At 29.3% G+C, this 14,400-nt stretch overlaps 2 protein-coding genes across 2 annotated transcripts in view; one reads left to right on the top strand and one right to left on the bottom strand.

Moving 5' to 3' along the window:
* Nucleotides 1-3,056, bottom strand: part of vimar (visceral mesodermal armadillo-repeats) — a 25,658-nt gene extending 22,602 nt beyond the window's left edge. Inside the window, exons 1-4 of the mRNA XM_014421506.2 lie at nt 2,911-3,056; nt 2,705-2,827; nt 2,406-2,633; nt 2,166-2,320 (exon numbers count right to left, since the gene is read on the bottom strand). Of these exons, the coding sequence (XP_014276992.1) occupies nt 2,166-2,320; nt 2,406-2,633; nt 2,705-2,827; nt 2,911-2,917 (513 nt within the window). The 5' untranslated portion in view covers nt 2,918-3,056. The remainder of the gene's footprint in view (nt 1-2,165; nt 2,321-2,405; nt 2,634-2,704; nt 2,828-2,910) is intronic.
* A 489-nt stretch (nt 3,057-3,545) lies between these two features.
* The window catches only part of LOC106681276 (26S proteasome regulatory subunit Rpt3), a 13,460-nt gene continuing 2,605 nt past the window's right edge, over nt 3,546-14,400 (top strand). The window contains exons 1-8 of the mRNA XM_014421516.2: nt 3,546-3,654; nt 3,817-3,909; nt 3,998-4,184; nt 6,506-6,652; nt 7,119-7,322; nt 8,572-8,719; nt 9,636-9,732; nt 13,950-14,174. Coding sequence (XP_014277002.1) covers nt 3,622-3,654; nt 3,817-3,909; nt 3,998-4,184; nt 6,506-6,652; nt 7,119-7,322; nt 8,572-8,719; nt 9,636-9,732; nt 13,950-14,174 — 1,134 coding nt within the window. The 5' untranslated portion in view covers nt 3,546-3,621. The remainder of the gene's footprint in view (nt 3,655-3,816; nt 3,910-3,997; nt 4,185-6,505; nt 6,653-7,118; nt 7,323-8,571; nt 8,720-9,635; nt 9,733-13,949; nt 14,175-14,400) is intronic.

Raw genomic sequence — 14,400 nt, 5'->3', positions numbered from 1 at the left:
TATCATCTTAGCCCTGATGAAACCCTGCAAAGTGGGGCAAAACATCAGACATAAATAGTTAAAAACTATTTGTTCTTTTTGACCCCAACGCTGACCATCTTCTTATATTTTCAAAAGTAGTTATTATTTAAGCATTATTAAATCCTGGTAAACTCACAAAATTGTTATTTGTGTATGTAACCCAAAATCTCAAATTTAGATCTGGATATCTGTCTTCTGAATATGTTGTTTGATATGATTTTTGTTTCTTTAAGGGTCAGTTGCAGTAATCTTCAGTGAAACTAAAAAATGTATAGCTCAGATTTGTCTAAGAGTTCAGTAAAACTCCCGGTACCTTAGTGACCTGTTTCTAGCCTACAGTTTTGTTATTTTGGTTACCAAGGTTATCTGAAACTGAAATAATTGTTGGTACATCGCCCCATTGTCCTCCCAAATTCAGATCCAATATTGGTTGAACTTCATAATTATTATGTTTTCTTGTTTTTATCATAGTTTTCTGCTTTTCTTTCCATCACTTACACACAGCTAAGATAACATTTATATTATAGTTATGATAAAAACAGCAATTTTTAATCAATGAATCATAATGTATTAGAACAAATAATGAATCTTTTTTTTTTTCATTAACCAAATAATTCTTTGAAGTCCTTTGTCATTTGTCAAATCATTTATCTCGATCAAATACATTTAATTGAATTTGAAAAGAAACGGAATAATACAATTCACCTTCGCTAGATAACAGATCCGACTAGAACTACATATTTATATACACAGAACTACATATATATTTTAATTTATTTATTTTTTTCTTCTCTGTATATAAGTTGCTTGAATGGTTACCTACTTAGATGTAGATTTGCTCTAAATCTCAGTTTAAATGACTATCATCGGCTGGTTTACCGCCAGATTTAGAAGTTAACTTTTCTGGTGCAACAGATAATTATTGAGTTTATCTGAGATTTCTAACTTAAAGTTTAAACTGGAATGGTGCAACCGGCCCTGATATTGTTAAATAGACAGTAATGTTTTTTTATATATGTATACATAGTTGACCGTAAAAATTGATATATAAGAAGATGGTCAGGGTTGCGGTCAAAAGTGAAACAAAAATAGTTTACAACTATTTATTTTCCAACGTTTCGCCCCACTTTGCAGGGCTTCATCAGGGCTAAAAAGATACAAAATGAAACTATGATAAGATACAATGATAGGAATAAAAATAAAAAGATAAGATACAATGAAAAGAATAAAAAACAAGTAACAAAGGCAAGAGTAAAAGTTTCATATAAAAATACGTAAAATATAAAGCTAAAAAAGTACAGGAGATGTATATAAAACAAAAACAATACGGGAAAAAAAAAAAATTTCATTTTGTATCTTATTGGCCCTGATGAAGCCCTGCAAAGTGGGGCGAAACGTTGGAAAATAAATAGTTGTAAACTATTTTTGTTTCACTTTTGACCGCAACCCTGACCATCTTCTTATATTGTAATGTTTTTTTGTTTTAATAGTGAAAAAAAAATCTAGTGTAGTTACATTGTTTATTGCTAATTTAATATACGTGATTTGGAATTTATTATTCATTGAGTATCAATATTAGTATTAGCCATTTATTATACTGAAAATTTTAACATACGTTATTCCAACCCATAATTGAATTCTTTTTAAACTAGAAATTAAAAGTAAAAGTTAAAATAAATAAAATATTATCCATTTTAATCTTAAACATATTTATTCACTTTATAAGTCCAACGTTTCGGCCGATTCAGTCATCCTTAGGGATAATCTTAATACAATTTTAGAACTAAATTATTTAAAAACACTTCATGCAGGCTATTCTGCTCAGGTCAATCCAATAAATTACCCTAATTTGTCAATTTTCACATCAAATTAAAAATTAAAATTATTTATCAGAGTCATTATTATAAATAAAGTAAAAGTTAACTTATTCACCGCTAATGATGCTAGTGATTGGGGACATTATAAAATGTAATTAATAATATGAGAGAACATAACAATTAGAACAAGAATGATGGAAATAATAACTTAATGTGATAGCTGGACTAAAATAAATATACATTTTTTATGCTTCACTATATAAAATCTTTATGACATGAAACATAATATACTTTTAAAATATTCAAAACAATGTTTAAAAAAAATACCTTGGAGTAAACATATTCTTGTGCCATTATAACATTAAGAAGACAGCCTGCAGCATTAGTTCTCAACTGTTCACAATCAGGTAAAGAACTCGACCTTAATACTTCAACTATTTCTGCTAATCCATTGTTTTCAAATACAAAAGCTCTGGCATCGTCTATAAAATAATATATTAACATAATCAAGCAAGTGAGGTCAAAGTATACTTATGGTAGATATAAAAAAAAAATATGAGTACTTACTGTTGTCAAAACATATATTACCAATAGCACGACATGCTTGATTTTTAGCTTCTTTGCAAGGAGAGGATAATAAATTTATAAGAGGGACAATAACCTCATTATTAGATAAAGTGGAACGCGGGGCTTCATTTTTACACAACTCGGCTAGCGTTTCTGCAGCTTTAGTTTCTACTTCAACTATTCCACAACCAAGGAATGCAGCAACATCCTTAGCACATTGGCATAGATCTATTAAATTAATAAAAATTGAATTCACAATTAAATAACCATACAAAGCAGTGATACAAAACAAGACATACCTATACTGTTGCATTCATCTTGGTCAAGTTGTGTTATTATGTTATTGAATAAATCCAATGCATGTTTATTGTCTTCTTTTAGAAGATCCATGTTTTCTAACAGCAAAGGTAGCTTTTCTACATCTAAATTATTAAATTAAAATAATAATAATTTTCATTCGAAAATAACAATAAAAAAAAAAAAGAGAAATAATATCACTTTGTACCTGCCATATTGTAGGTTTACAACAAGACAGAGTTAAATAACTGTGACAACGACCAAACAATCAAAATATCCCTTTACCGAAAGTAATAAGACAACGTCCTAAACCCATGACTGCTACCCGATCAACTAAACTACACTACCTGTCTAAGGACCTTAGCCAACTTAACAGTCATTAAACATCCCAGATCAATAAATAATAATATAATTAGCAATCTCAATTATTTCCAGCTTTATTCTCTAAATAATATGAACATTATACAATATTTTAAGAGTTATGTACATCGTAAATAAGTATTAAAAGCATTACGAATGGATTATTCTTGCCTAGATGAATTTTATTATCCAATATTTTATTACAATTATCAATAGTTCTATATCTTAAAATATATACTTAATATATGATTTAAATCTATATAAAACAGGAACCTGTTTAAACATTCACATTATAGACAATTTTAGACATTTAATGGAACAATTTGCAGTTACTGACTATCAACTCCGAAATAAGTTGTCGACTTTAATTTAATAAAATAAATTTTATTAAAACTATAAGATTAATTTAAAACGAAAAATTAATTTTATATGTTAATAATTTAGGAAGTATTACAAAATTATATATAAAATTTATTAAACGAAACTGGGTAACACTGCTGTATCAGCGCTGCCATTTTATGGTTGGTGACTATGCTTAAAATTTAGTTTGTCTATCAAGATGGAAGAAATTGGTATCGTTCTCCCCGAGAAAGTAATTTTGCTTTTATTTTTTTGTAAATTCTATTATAATAATTTTGGTTTGAGCTTTTCACTTTTCATTGGTTAGTTAGTAATTCCCAATGATTGCTTTGGCTAAGATTTAAGTAAGAAAAATAAATATTTTGAATCCTGTTTTTGTTTTATATTATTATAGGAAGAAAACAGTCAAGATGGGAAGCTAAGCACCATACTAGGACAGAATCTGTCAGATGACAGTGATAGTAGTGATTTATTCACCAAGTTTAAGGTACTCAATAGAGTTCAACTTATGCACTTGTACTTAGCTGTCGTGATTACCTGAATTTCAACATGTACAATTTTATATTTGTCAACAGAAACTACAAAGGCAGCTTGAATTTTTAGCAGTTCAAGAAGAATACATTAAAGATGAACAACGTAATCTTAAGAAGGAATATTTACATGCTCAAGAAGAAGTCAAACGAATTCAGAGTGTCCCTCTAGTTATTGGTCAATTTTTAGAAGCAGTCGATCAAAATACTGGAATCGTTGGTAGCACGACGGGTAAGTCATGAATGACTGTTAAGATCCTACTGTTCTAACAAAAAATCCTTATATTCTGATAAGATGTTTTGCAGGATCTCTATCTGATAAAAATATTTTTTAGCTTTAATAGTTTTAAATTATTTTTCAACTCGTGGAAGTCTAATAAATTTTTTCTTTGGTCTTAAAATAATGACACTGCTTGCATCTTTGTATTATAAATAGTATCAAGCTGTATAGGTTAACTTTTCAGTTTATCGAGTTATCAAATTTTTGTTATGATACTATGATGTAACATAAACTTATTTTCATTTATCAGTTATATTTCTAGGCATGGTAATACTAGCTAATGTAATGATTCTTGAAGAGTTTTCTGTTACGTTTAAACTATGTTTATACCAAATATCATAAATCAGCCTATCCAAATTAAACAAATGACTTTAAGGTCTTATAAACAAGACATTTTCCTATAAAATTGAAAATTTGATCCTAGAAGTTTCCTTAGTATCAATAAAAAAATAATTTAAATTTTTGAAATCATAGAAATTAGAATTTTGACTCTCCAATTATAGAGGTAAGTATTTTTTCTGAAATTATTTTTGCGTTTTCTTAGGACAATATTAGGGATACCAAAAATTTATCTTGAATATTGATGTAATGAATAGAAATGTTTTTTGTATACTATATAAGAGGAAATTGGTTATAAAACTTGGTATCTAATAACTATTGTGAAATTTAGTATCACTAGAATTTTCATGGATGTTCCAAAATCATAGATCTTTCGTATTTAAGTCACAGAAAGTTACTCCAGGGCCCTGTTTCATACTAAAGTATAAACTAATACTATTAGTCTTGTAGATTTATCTTAATTCAATTACATTGACTTGTACAATAGTAACTTGTACTTTAGTATTTTTTAATTCCTGTGATATCACTAATAGTCATCCCTAACCTGAAAAAAATAAGTATTAGTGTTATTACCACACTAGTTTCTACACTTGTACTATGAACTAATACTATTAGCTTTCATTATGAAACAGGACCCTGGTTGAAGGCAAAGCATCGTAACTAACATAGTTAAGTTTTTATTTTTAAGTATCCGTGCTTTACAATCAAGTGTTTATATATTTTTGCAGCTATCTGTTATGAAAAATAAATAGGTATTTTTTAAAACCTTTAATAAATAGTTTGATTATTTTCGGGATTTATGAATATATTAGTGTGTATTTACCTTTGGTTATAACCAGCTTGGATAGTAGAGGAAGGTTATATAGTCATGTCATTCAAAGTAGCAACTTAAACTTATAAATAAACTGATGAGTATCCAGTTTGATGATTATATATTATAATATTGATGATATGATTTATTTATTTTATTATTTAATCCCATTTTAATAATTAACGCATAAGTCATTAATATTTGAGAAATGATAAAAGTTCTAATCCAACATGAGTTGACACAATATCAAAGAGTTTAGATGGAATCCCTAAAGTTGTTAAGTATTGGCAATCACGTTTGTAGTTGTGTCCCCACTTCTACACAATATTTATGTTTGGTTAGGTTATATTGTTCACGTTTTAAGGAAATAAATTGGTTTATATTATCTGCTGAATTACGGACCCTTGCCCCTTTTAAATGATAGATAAAAAAGGGTGAAATTATGTAATTATTGTATACTGTAAATGAAAACCTATATTAATGAGTAGACAGAGAATATATAATGCATTTGGATTTTAGTCATTATTATTATAATAAGTTATAACTCAAGCCGGGATTTTTATGCAGTAAAAAATCCCCAATGCCATATAATATGCAATAAAAATCTGTAAAATATGCAACTAAAAATGTTTAAAATGCTAAAATATACCGATATGGCTAGAAAAGGTCCTGGAATTATGAGACGTAACAGAAGGGATTAAAAATTAATTTTTTTCTTTTTTTCATACTCCAAAATATGTAAATAGTTTAAATGTGTAATAACCTTGACAATTAAACACAATATGACATTCCTTCTAAACTAAAATACCAAAATAATAAAAACTTACAATTTGTAACATGTAAGAAACACAACATTCATAATTTTTAAATAGGATAACTAATTGACGATAAAATAAAGCAATTGATAAATTGAGCACAAATGAATAGAAAAATAATTAAAACAAATAATAAAAAATCTGAAACCGAAAAATACCTAAATGTATATGTAAATTAAAAAAAAAAACTTGATGTGAGACAATATTCTGCTCTTATCTTTCTCCTCCACATTATTAATTTCCTCATCGACATTTCTTGTATTAAATAATGCACAATCTGTTTTAACGCTGACTTAACATTTTTTCAGGTTCCAACTATTATGTGAGGATTTTGTCGACGATTGACAGAGAATTATTGAAGCCTTCAGCTAGCGTTGCTCTTCATAAGCACAGCAATGCCCTTGTTGATGTACTACCACCTGAAGCAGATTCGTCCATTTCAATGCTTCAAGCAGGTAATCAAACATATTATCTGTAGTAGTATTATTAGTAACTACATTATATATTATATGTTTTACTAGTAATATTATATGTTATATTTTCATATTTCTGCCATGCTTTTGCAAAAGAAAAATTATTAAATGCACTTTTTTGAAAACTGTTGAAATTGGAGTTAGTCAATCTATCATCTCAAAGGCTTATTATTTTCAATGACAATGGTATATAATTCATCTGTATTACTACTCTTATTTCCAGAAATGAATTTTCAGCCTAGACAAAATATTTTTCTTTGTATCTCCTTAGGATGACTATTTAGTAATTTTTTACAATAGTTTATGTTTATCTATTTTTTGTTACTAATAAAATTGTTTACTGGTTATTTATATCAAATAAACAAAGGCAAAGGTATTCTACTTATATATTTTATGTTTAAATTATTTACTATTAATAATCATGCCTTCTATTTGTTTTTCATTTTAGATGAGAAGCCAGATGTTCAGTATTCGGACATCGGTGGCATGGACATGCAGAAGCAGGAGATTCGTGAGGCTGTGGAGTTGCCTTTGACGCACTTTGAACTCTACCGCCAGATCGGAATTGATCCTCCTAGAGGCGTGCTAATGTATGGGCCACCAGGCTGCGGCAAAACAATGCTTGCTAAAGCCGTTGCCCATCATACCACTGGTAATTAGCAATTATTACTATCTATTTATAAATTAGTTACAGTATTTAATCATTTATAGGTTGAATCCTCCCTTATTTTGAAAATAATTTTTAGTAAAAAATATGGAAAAATTAATCAACTTATCGAATCAATATTCAAATTTAATATACATATTGCTGCTTTTCTTTAATAGTGACACATCCGACCAACAATTAATTTAAATTTATTTTGTATTTGATGTATTCTATAAATTATACTGTAAACTGAAGTTACTTTTTGATATCTAGATACCAGATTTCCGTTTGATTACATTTCGTCTTTTGCTTCAAATTCAGCCAAACCCTACCAGAAATTCAAAGTATGGAGAAGACATTTGAATAACTCTAATTTAATATAGCACATTTCGGAGGTTGCCACAATTTTGAGAAAAATTGCAAGTTTTACGCTTTTAGGGCTAAATTTTGAATTTGATTGTATAAAATTTTATGCTTGAACTAAATTTCTCTTATTATACACATAAAGGTGTACGTATACCAATATTTATTCATATTATTATTTTTCCTTATTTACTTTATGATTTAAAATTTGAGGTAAAGCAATGCATTTATTAATAAACGAAGAGTTAAATTCAACCTAAAAAAAAACAAAACAAGTAAATACAAGTGATGATTATTCTTGGAATATTATATTAACCAGTGGTTATGGGTAATCATGTAAAGTCTCTCTTGATTAATCAATATGAATAAATATATCTATAACTTTTTGATTAAACCTTTTATAGTTTTTCTTTATCGACTTCAAATCTATCAAATAGTATTTACAAACAGCTTTTATAATTTTATTTGACTCAGATAAAAATTACAAACCGCCTATGGAAACATGTTCTGAAATGAACATATAAATAAATTACAGAATATTCGAAAATCATAATATTCAGTTGTAAAAGTATATTCTTTGTTAATGATATTTGGGATTTGGATAAAAAATTATAATAATCGTGTTTATGTTGATGTAAAATATGTTGAAATTAATGTTGGGTTTACGCATCATAGGGCAGAAATTGATTAAAATCGGAACAAGGTTTTGCTAATTCAACTCCTCGGACTTGCAGGTTTATAATTATCAGATTCTCTCTAATAGATTTACAAATTAAAACTGGTATATTAGTTTGTGTTAAACTTCTTTTTATAAATAAATCCCTTAATCTGTATCCTTGTACTCCTCTCCCTAATGATTTGATATAATGAAATTTTTTCTCTTTGTTTATAGCGGCGTTCATCCGAGTAGTTGGATCTGAATTCGTTCAAAAATATCTTGGAGAAGGACCTAGAATGGTTCGTGACGTTTTCAGACTCGCTAAAGAAAACGCTCCTGCCATCATCTTCATCGACGAAATTGATGCCATTGCTACAAAAAGGTTAATAATTTTTCTTTACTTTAGTTTACTTTTTTTTTTTTTTTTTATCAATCTCAAAGCTGTAGTAAGATGTTATTTTTATTATTGGAGGAAGATAGTCCAGATGGCGGTCAATATAGATTTCAAAATAGTAACAAAAAACTATTTATTTAAATAATATTATTTCAAAATTTTTTGAGACAAGGTAATTATTTATTAAATAAAACCAAAAATTGTATCCAATACTGTCTCAACACTTTATTTCTTACTAGTCCAACGTTTCGGCTATTCCAGCCATCTTCAAGGACATCTTCAATACAAAACTCCTCCTCACATTAATTTATAATTTTTATTGCAGGCTATTCTGCCCAGGTCATTTTCTTCATTTTAATTTCAAACCTATTTATTTAAATTTTAAAACCATTAACTATAAAATTATCAACAATATAAAATACTCCACCATATAACAAACTATTTATTAATAGATAGATAAATAGTTTGTTATATGGTGGTGTATTTTATATTGTTAATAATTTTATAGAGAAAAATAAAAGTTAATGGTTTTAAAATTTAAATAAATAGGTTTGAAATTAAAATGAAGAAAATGACCTGGGCAGAATAGCCTGCAATAAAAATTATAAATTAATGTGAGGAGGAGTTTTGTATTGAAGATGTCCTTGAAGATGGCTGGAATAGCCGAAACGTTGGACTAGTAAGAAATAAAGTGTTGAGACAGTATTGGATACAATTTTTGGTTTTATTTAATAAACTATTTATTGTTTACCAATGTTTTACCCCCACTTTGCAAGGCTTTCTCAGGGCAGATAAGAATGATGTTCTGTTACCAACTGACCAGAAAAGCAGTTTGTTTCCCCTGTTTTTCTGGTCAGTTGGTAGTATTTGTTGCAACTATTACAGCTATTTATATTGGTTTCAGGTTTGATGCTCAGACTGGTGCTGACAGAGAAGTGCAGAGGATTCTATTGGAACTGCTCAACCAGATGGATGGTTTTGACCAAACCACGAATGTAAAGGTTGGTACTGATAATCATCATGGATGTACTGAATTTAATGTTATTATGTCACATGATAATATTGTTCATACTATGGTGTAGTCCAGGGTAGGCAAGCTATGGTTATGCTGCAGCTCTTAGTTATGTATATATTACTTAGTGTTTTTGATTCTTAAAGAAGTTATTTCTTTGAAAAAAAAAATAGTTCTTTAGGCCAATGACGTAAAGAGGGTATCTTTATTGCACTTTTTACTATTAAATATGAATGAAAAAAGATGATCAAAAACCTTATAAACTACCTTTGACCACAGTGGCTCCCCTGCAAACCACTTGAAAGTGAAATTTTTTTTATTGTTGGTATTTTCTTTTCTAAGTAAATATTATATTAAATGTAATATTTAGCCAAATAAAGTTTAAATACTTGTTTTTTAACCATGACGACACATGGTCATCACTCGTGTATGCCATTAAATTTATGTATGTAATCAGCTGATACCTGAATGTTTTATGATTTTTTAACTACTGAACAAGGGATCAAGAAAGTTATTGTATACACCACATTTGAATTTTTAAAAAAATGTTATGGGAATTGTGTAAAATATAAGAATACATGAGTCAATAAATTTATATACTTCAAAAAATAAAATTTGATAAAAAAAAAAAAAAAAAATTTGAAGGAATGTGAAAATCCTTAAAGTTGACAGGGAGAACCCAGAATGATCGTAACTGGTGGAAGCTTTGATAGTACTAAACACGGTTCGGGACAATCCTAGGTGAAAGGGAGCCCTCCCCACCACCCTCAATGCAAGCTAGCAAAGTGACTTCCGTTGATGATAGCTAATCATCATACATGCTCCCATGCTACTGCAGCTTGATAATAATGTGTTGTCAACTGTGACCAAATGTTAAACCCATAATGTTTATAATATAAACATTATACTTAACTATAACTACGTAGCTCTACAGCCCGAGGTGGGACTTGGCTTCCCTGACAACATTGCACCATTTCTCTCTACACAATGCTCTCCTCTAGTTCTTTTTCCACATCTTGAACCCAATGTCTCCGAGGTCGTCCTCTCCTTCTGGTGTCATACATTTTTCCAAGTAGAATTCTTTTTGCATTCTTGGTTCGTCCATAAATGCTACGTGACCCAACCATTCAATTGTTGCTTGTATGAAGCGTACAATGTCACAACATCCATATAGCTCGTATAGTTTGCTGTTCTTCCAGATTTACTATTCACCCTCTTTCGATACAGTTCCATTTATTCTACAGAGAATTTTCCTTTTGAAGATTTTCAAAGCATTTATTGTGGGGTTGCAAAGGGTCCAAGTTTCTCACAGAATATATCACTATTGGTCTTACCAATGTTTTGTATAACCTTAATTTTGTCGTTCGTCAGAGATGACCTGAAGAGTTATATGTTTGCATAGTAAGCCCGGGTACCTGCCGTAATCCGTCTCATTCACTTCTGCTGATATTTCATTTTTCAATTAAGCTCCACACCAAGATAGAAGGATTTAACGTTTTTGAAAGAAAAACCTTCAACACACAGATATTCTCTAGCTCTTGAATCAGTGCCTGAACTTACAAACATGTACTTGGTTTTGCTTTCATCAACTTCTAAACCAAGAACTTCACCCTGTGCCTTTAACAGTTTGAACAAATCAACATGAGATTGCTTATTCCTTGGCACTAAGTTAATATCATCAGCATATGCACGTATAGTATATCCCCCATTGGATTCTAGCTTCCCTATGACACTATGCAGTGCAAGGTTAAATAGTGTAGCTGATAGCCCATCTCCTTGCCTCACTTCTGCAGTTATTGTAAAACTGCGACTTAGGGTACTATTAATATATACTAGGTGTATTCATGATCTTTAGTTTAACATGTTTAAGCGTGTTAAATGGAGAAATATTTCTTTTTTTTTACCATGTTAAAACGATATAACATGGTTAAGAGCCTGTTACTGGGCCTGTCAAATGGAGAATGACGTCAAGCAACAGACCAGCTTTGTCTCCGTTTTGATTGCATTAGTATTGTGTTTAGAATGTTTTTAAAACTAATAAAGCAATGGATGACAAGAATAATTATGTAATGACAGTTGTTAATTAGCTCATCTTGACCCTATTCCTTACAAGTTAGAAAATCAACAAGACACTCAGTAGCCACTTTCAAACAACTTATACTTTTCACTCAATTTAAGCACTTGGTAATAAATTACTTTAATCAGAACTTAGATGGCAATAATAACATGAAGTTTTGGAAGGAAAGGTTATAAAACAAGTTGCTCGAAAAATCCACAAGGAGCTCTTATGTATTTAGTACTTAACATAACTTTAAATAGGGCTGCTCACAATGCTATACATTGTACATTGTGCTATACATTTAACATGGTAAAACGTTTTACATTTAACACATCATAAATACCCCTAATATAGCATTACTGCATCCATGGATATTTGTATCAAGCAAATTAGCTTTTTTGGAATCTATAAATCTCTTAGAGCACGTAAAACATTCTTGGGAAACTCATTTAACCTCTGAATCAATATGTTATTTTTTAGTTTGTTAATTGATTCTACCACTTCCTCGATTGAGAGCGTTTCTAAATCAGACAAGTTTTCTAGCTCCAGTGTCATGTTGCAGTCCATGCTTCTTACATTCAGTAAATCATTGAAATGTTTCTCCCATCTGTTAATTACCATGTTTTTTTTTCTAATATTTTTCCATTTTTATCTTTACATGCATCTACCTTAGATTGGAATCTACGGTTCATATATCTGACAGCTCCATAGAATTTTCTCGTTTCATTATTCACCCTCAGGCATTGTATTTTTTCAATTTTTACTTTTCTTTAAATTGCTCTGCGATATCTTCAAGTTTAAATTCTTCCTATAATGCCGACTCCCGGATTTTACGTATGTTGATTGCTCTCTAAACTTTACTTCGACTCAGAAGTTTTGTATAATATAAAATTGTGTTATAATATTAAAATTAGAGTGCTACCAGAGGGTAGTTTCTCTACACGCCTGTAACACTCCATTTTAACTTAGATTAGATTTACTAAATATATTATAATATACAGTTGTAAATAGCAATAAATAAATATTAAAAAAAAATATATTAAAAATTGATCACAGTTTTATTCTTAAAACAAAAATGTTTATAGACATATAATTTTTATTACTAATATCACATATGTTTATCAATGACTAGTCTAATGTTGTTTGGAATTTTTATATTATTTTCCTTAAAATAATTCTCTGGGACTGATATCAGTAGAGATTAAGCACAGTAATAATAATATCTATTTTTGGACATTAAAAAAAAAAAAAACTATTTATTTGGGAAGTTAAATGATCCATAATGCATAAAACTTAAGAAGGATTTTAGAGTACTTTTTTAGATAGGATTGATCTAAATTGTGAACTTTAGATTAAAGTTAGACATAGTGAAGAATAATTTAGAATTAATAATGCGAAATAAAATTAATAGTGCTTACCTCTAATCAATTATTAGTAGTTGAGAAAGGGATAATTTTAATATTATTTCTATAGAATTACTTAATAAAAATATTGCTGTTTCTTCAACCTGAGGGAATTAATGTGATTATTGAAATAAAATGAATTGCGAGGACACCATCTTGTTTACAATACCATTACACTGCCTATTTGATCAAATTAAGATTAATATTTATTTTTCTTATGCTATTCTAACTCCTTGAATTGCGTCTTTGGTTTCTCACATGTCTTTAAGTTTTTTCATATTTTTTCTCAGTTTTTATCAATAAAAAAAATTTAACAATTGGGAATTACCTTTTACGAAAAAAAATTTTTTTTCCAAATTTAGGCTCTGATATTTTGGCGGTCTAGGCTGAAAATCTTATTTTGGACCCCCTGGGCATCATTTTAGGGTTCATTTTTTAGCAAATTTACTTTACTTTAAACTGTGTTCTATTAGGATTTCTAATGTTGTCGGTAGTTTTAAAGATATGGAGCTCTGAATAAAAAATTAATTATTTATTTTTTTTAACATTTTGAAACAGCCCCCATTTTTGCATAGCATGATCTGATTTGAAAACTCTCATTTCTTCATTACAAATGCAATAAAGATTAAAAAAAATGGTATCAAAGTTTTCATTAGGTAATGTTAACTTTTTTTTGCATGGGCCCTTGGAATATGATACCTTTGATTTTTTGGCCGCTATATAATTGCCATGCCTTATTATTAGGTTATAATGGCTACAAACAGAGCAGATACCTTGGACCCTGCCCTGCTAAGGCCCGGTAGGCTGGACAGGAAGATAGAATTCCCTCTTCCTGACAGGCGGCAGAAGAGGCTCGTCTTCTCTACTATCACGGCCAAGATGAACCTCTCCGAGGAGGTAGATCTAGAAGACTACGTAGCCAGGCCTGATAGGGTATCAGGTGCCGACATCAATGCCATTTGCCAAGAGGTAAGGAAATAATCTCTTGTATTTTTGTTTCTGAGTAATATATATATATATATTGTAATATGCTCTTTTTTAGTGAATAGTATATTTTGATGTTAAAAGGGTTTTGATATGTTTTATTTTATGTATAATTTTAATATTGCTATTTGTTATTTTAAATTATAAAGCAAGCTAACCAGTTTTCTTTGTCTAAAAGAAATACGTTATTTTTTAAAAACAAGAAAGATGG

This window comes from Halyomorpha halys, unplaced genomic scaffold, assembly GCF_000696795.3.
Source record: "Halyomorpha halys isolate HHAL.00 unplaced genomic scaffold, Hhal_1.1 Scaffold323.1, whole genome shotgun sequence".
Taxonomy (NCBI): domain Eukaryota; kingdom Metazoa; phylum Arthropoda; class Insecta; order Hemiptera; family Pentatomidae; genus Halyomorpha; species Halyomorpha halys.
The sequence above is the reverse complement of the archived record's forward strand: the minus strand, read 5'-3'. Positions and strand labels throughout refer to the sequence as shown.